General features: G+C 42.5%; 1 protein-coding gene across 1 annotated transcript; it reads right to left on the bottom strand.

Moving 5' to 3' along the window:
* Window positions 1-306: 306 nt before the first annotated feature.
* On the bottom strand, window positions 307-5,011 carry LOC111663462 (fibroblast growth factor 4A-like). Its single transcript, XM_023417672.2, has 4 exons — window positions 4,204-5,011; window positions 2,752-2,880; window positions 2,532-2,635; window positions 307-1,539 (listed from the first exon to the last, which is right to left on the bottom strand). The coding sequence occupies exons 1-4, from the start codon at window positions 4,382-4,384 to the stop codon at window positions 1,357-1,359; spliced, it is 597 nt and encodes a 198-aa protein (XP_023273440.1). The 5' UTR covers window positions 4,385-5,011; the 3' UTR covers window positions 307-1,356.
* Between the last annotated feature and the right edge of the window lie 344 nt (window positions 5,012-5,355).

Genomic DNA, 5,355 nt, shown 5'->3' with positions numbered 1-5,355 from the left:
GTTGAGCTTCAACAAGACACAAGAGTTTTTTTATTTCACTCACACAAAGCTCAACATAACACTAATACTAATACTAATTCTAATACTAATAATAATAATGGTGATGATTATGTCCCACATCTGAATTTGTGAAATATAAATATATTTATATCTAATCCAACTTTAAACAAACGACTTCAACACAACATGAGATATTTTATTTAATAGTAGAAAGTACTCAAAAACTACACAAACAAAATGAATAATAACAACAAGGCTGCAGATTTAAAAACAACTTATTTTCTGAAGTTTTTCAAGTTCCCTCAGTGAAAGTCAGTTCATAAACATTAACTGATGTCTCACATGTGATTAAACAGCTTCTCTCTGCTAACAAGAGAGCACTGTTCATTAACAGCTGTGTCTCTGACCAGCTGATCAACCTTCACCACACTTCACATTTAACTGGAGGAAATCATACATTTAGTTTGATCAGTAAAGAACAGACTTTGTTAGTGTCTCTGTGACTCATCATCTGTTTGAGTTAAAGAACAACTTCACCTTCATATCATCCTCCTGTGTCAAAACTGACCCAGTCTGGTTGACTGTTTAAAAAGAGTGAAGTACTGTATAACATCATCACCCAATTCTCTGTTATACATTTTTAGTCAACTTCATTTTTTAAATTTGGTGGCTCACCTGGCAGAGTGCATACTGCTAAGGCTAAGTCCTTACTGCAGCAGCCTGGTTCAAGTCCAGCCCAAGGCCCTTTGCTGCATGTCATCCCCTCTCTCACTGCAAAGGCAAAAATAACTTAAAAAAGCAGATATTCTGAATTATTGTGGATCATCACATATTAATCAGGATGTTTCCAGGTCAAAACTGACTGATGGAATTTTATTCTTCATGTGGCGTAGTGGTCTAAGCAGGCGCCCCTTGTGTAGAGGCTACAGTCCTCGCTGCAGTTGGCCCCGGTTCGAATCCCCCATCGGACGGCCCTTCGCTGCATGTCAATCCCCCTCTCTGCCTCCCCGTTACCTGTCTCTCTCCACTATACTGTCAAATAGAGGCATAAAAAGCCCAAAAAACATACTTAAAATAAATTACAGAGAGCTTTACGTCAAAGTTTAGTTTCAGCTTAACTTTTAACAAAGACTTCAGTTAAGTGTCAGAGTGCTCTCTCTAACAGTCTGGTGACTGTGAGTCTGTTCTCTGTTGCAGTGAGGTCCATTTCATTTCCTCATCATGCAAATGTGTTGCAGTGACAATGAACCTGAACCTGCTGTGTGGAGGCCACGTCCTGTCAGTTCTGTCCCAGACTGGAGCCATATTCCTAACATGGCTCCAGTACTGAATGAGCTGGCTGGTACTGGACCCTGATCACGGTGTTCTGCGAGGCAGGAAGTGAGTGCAGGACTGGTGGCGGCCCACACTGCTGCCCTTCCTGAGGTCTCCCTTGTGGGACAGAGCCAGGTAGATGCCTGGATGAGACAGAGAGGAATAGGTGGTGTAGTGGTTCTCCTCCAGGTTCTCCTTCAACAGGCAGTTGTCAGAGAACTGCTCCTGGAAACACAGGAATACATTATATCATCACATCACCTTGTTCCATTAGCGTTCAGACATGCATTCATCCTTAAAGGTAAAGATACTGGTTTGTTTCTGTTTGTAAGCACACCACTCAAAGCTGGCCCCTCCTCCCCAGCTCAACAAAAGAGAGAGGGAGAGCAACAGCAGCTGAGCGACATAGAGAGTGAATGAAGAGAGGGAGTGGTGCAGTGAATCAGAGAAATAAAACTTTACTTTGTGATTGATCATATGAAATCCTTAAAATAAAATGATTTCTAAGTGAATTACTGCACCATGACAACAGGCAGAGGTCAAGGTCTATACACTGGTTTTTATGGAAATCCTGCACAGTATACCTTTAACATGATGCAGTGCACCGAACATCCGGTCAATTAGTGTCATTGACTTCTGCTGCCTCTTAACGCTTAGAAAGAAAAGATTGTGAAAGTAATTTCTAATGTCTAAGTTTAGTTTCCACACACGTCTGTACATGTGTATATTGCTGCAATATCATAACTGATCTCAGAACAGTACAAGCTGAGTCAAGGACAGGTTGACCAGCACACTTTGGTTAAAGCTAATCACTTTGAAAGATCCAGGATTATCCCAAATGTGCAAACATCCTTAAAAGGCTGCTCTGACCTCTGCTTGACAAAAATGACAAGAACTATATATACAGACAACAGCCTAAAGTGGCCACTAGATGGCAGTAAATTACATGATTGATGCAAACAGGCATCAGACCCTTTATGGGACAGAATGTTGCTCTGAGATCAGATTTAAGGAGAGATATAACTTCACTTCAGTGTTGCTTTAATTGATGTCTATTTTAGCTTTAACAGGTCGAGCACTGCTGGTCCTGCTGGTCCTGACACTAACATAATGCTCTTTGACCCAGGTCTGACAGCATCTACTTTCTCTCACAGTACACACACATGACACATGTACACCCTGCTGTGTTACTGTGTGAGCTGTAGTGGGCTACATACCACTCCATGTGCCAGTCCTTGTCCACTCATAGAGAGGTACAGGCCGCTCTTCACTCCTTTGATTCCCACCACTCCATGCTTCATAGCAAACATCTTCAGCCAAGCTTGTGGAGATGGAGAAACAGCATAAAGCAATACATCAAGGTTTGGATGGATTCTTCACACACATCTACAAACTCCTCACATAATGAAACCTCAGACTGCAGACCAGTGAACTCACAGTACTCAGTGGGTTTGTGGACACCTCCAACTGAGCCATTGGGCAGAATCTGGAGATGATAGCCAATCCCAACACGGCAGTAAAGCAGCTGCTGCTTGGGCCCTTCTCTAATTGGATGAGGACTGGAACCTGCATTGTAAAGAGATGATTTGATAGATAAATTACCCTCTTATGGATGATGTCATCCAGAAGGAAATATCTGAAAACTGATTGACTGTCCATGTTTCCTGTCATGTAGCTGGAAACATGTTAAAGAAACTATTTCTGATGGAATCAACTGGTCCTGTGCTAAAGAGTTGTTCAAATCCATCTTAATACAGTGCCATGTTATTGTAATCATTCATCTTAATATAGTGCCATGCAGTGTTGGGGAATCTACTTAGAAAAAGTCATTCAAACTGCTCTTTAAAAAAGATGATCAAATTGACGATGTACATTTGAAACGAAATTATAACAAAATAAAATAGAAATTAGTCACAAACCAGTTGATTGTTCACAGGTCAGAAGATAAACTAAAAAATAAAAACCACCATCAATTTCAGCTTTGTCAGTATGACCATGGTGATTCTTCCTCAGGCTGAGATTCAGGAGGTTTATCCAGGATGGTGTTGTAGCTGTGTGAACACTGAGCCACACCTGTTCTTGGGTTTTGCACTTGAACTACACACAGATGAAGTGTGTGGTGGTGACTGCCTGACGAATGCATTGCATTGGCTGCCTTCAGCGGTCAGGATGAAAGAAAAAAGGGGGCGGGACTGGTCAAAAGGGGTTTAATTACAGTAGAGAGTAATTTAACTACTTGAATCAATGAGAAAATATGAATTTAGCTGAGCTACCAGTTTAATTATATGAAGGTGACTACTCCACAACACTGGTGCCATGTTACTGTAATCATTCACCTCACTCATACCGGCTATGACGAAGCTATATGAACCTGTTCTTTAACAAGTCAGTGTTGGTTGATTTGACAACAGCCATGACATGTGATGGGTGTATTATCTCCAACACTGAGGACAGGGAACATGAGCAGCTACTCTCTAAACAAACTGTGAGCTAAAGCCTAAAGAGGACAGTCCTGTTGTCCAACACTGTAATACTGACTGACTGATTCATGTGTGAATATTAAAACCTCGACACCCTGTGGCTGAAGGAACCCTGAAGGAAAGGCTACAGGGACCACACATAGAGATGAGATTCTCAGACATGGAGTTAATTTCTATCTCCCATAGCCTGACCTACTAACATTTCATCATTATCGTCATGTTTTCATATCACATCAAACTGTCCTGTGATGTAACAGCAGATGATAGAGGTTTTGGTGACTTGAAATAAAGAAAGGAAAAAAAACACGTGGGAGAGAAGAGAAATGATCAGCCATCAGCCTCATCGTTAAAACAGGTAACTTTAATAATGAGGCTGCTCAGTGTAAAGTTTAAACAAGTGCTCTCTGACCTTTTCCTTTCAGCAGGGAGTCCCTCATGTGCAGCTTCCAGAGGCCTCGGAGGCGAGTGCTGTCGTTCTCAGGTGAAGCCACTGGTTCTTGTCTCTTTGCTCCCACCGGTCGATGACACAAACAGAAAAGCAGGAGCAGCAAGAAGCCAGGCAGCAACAGCGAAACCATAGTGAGGCACATCAAGCAGCTGCCAGCAGACCACACAACAACCTGCTACAGACAGTCATATCCACTGACAGAGGGATACAGTCTCAGGTAGAGTGAGAGTCCAGGTCCAGGTTTTGCCTCCTCTTCCTCTGCTGAACTCTACTGCCTCCCCTGCTCATCTCCTCCACACCCACTTCCTTCTTTTATCTCCTGTGTCTACGCTGGAGCTCTGACTGACAGGGACACAGTGAGATACTCTGCTGTACACACTCTCTATCAGTCACATATCAGTGATCCTACCAACAACAGCCTAACATGTGATGTTCTCTGAAGCTGCTGCAGAAAACAGCTGCTTTTATTGTCACTGACACAACCTCTCAAGTGTTGACCTGCTGGAACTGATCCAGTTCATATTTACTTCATCCGCTGGAGGATGGAAGTACAGTCAGACAAACTTACAACATTAACAGTTTAGTGTTTGGGTGCAGCCTGCGTACATGGATGTGTTGTTGTGTTGCCCAATCAGATCTCTGACGGGAGAGAGACATGCAAACTGTCTGTGCAGTATCACAATCACTGAGATTGGAGAGCAAGCTGAGCTGATAGAGTGGGAAAGTCTGAGGCAGGACCACACACACACACACACACACACACACACACACACACCTGTACTGTTGTGTCAAATATAGTTTGTCTTGTAAGACAGTAAATAATTTATATGTGTCATGGTTTGGAGATATGAAGGTCAGTGACATTTTATCTGGTTTGAAGCAGTTACCATGAAAACTATTCACAGTGATGTCCATGGATGAGTTCTGGCAGGCAACCTTAAGTTAGTCATGTTTAGTATTTTCTAGGCTGTAAATACACTACAGAGCCAAAGGTAGAATATGTGGGCACTTGAACATTAAACCCATGTCACATCAAAACCATCTGCACTGATCAGCTGCTCTATCAGCCTCCACTCTTCTGGAGTCAGGAAACCTGTGGGACCCTGGAGGTCA

This window comes from Seriola lalandi, unplaced genomic scaffold (assembly GCF_002814215.2).
Source record: "Seriola lalandi dorsalis isolate HSWRI2012SDOR001 ecotype SW California unplaced genomic scaffold, Sedor1 jcf7180002054576, whole genome shotgun sequence".
NCBI lineage: Eukaryota > Metazoa > Chordata > Actinopteri > Carangiformes > Carangidae > Seriola > Seriola lalandi.
Note: the sequence above shows the minus strand (reverse complement) of the source record. Positions and strands in the feature narration are given on the sequence as shown.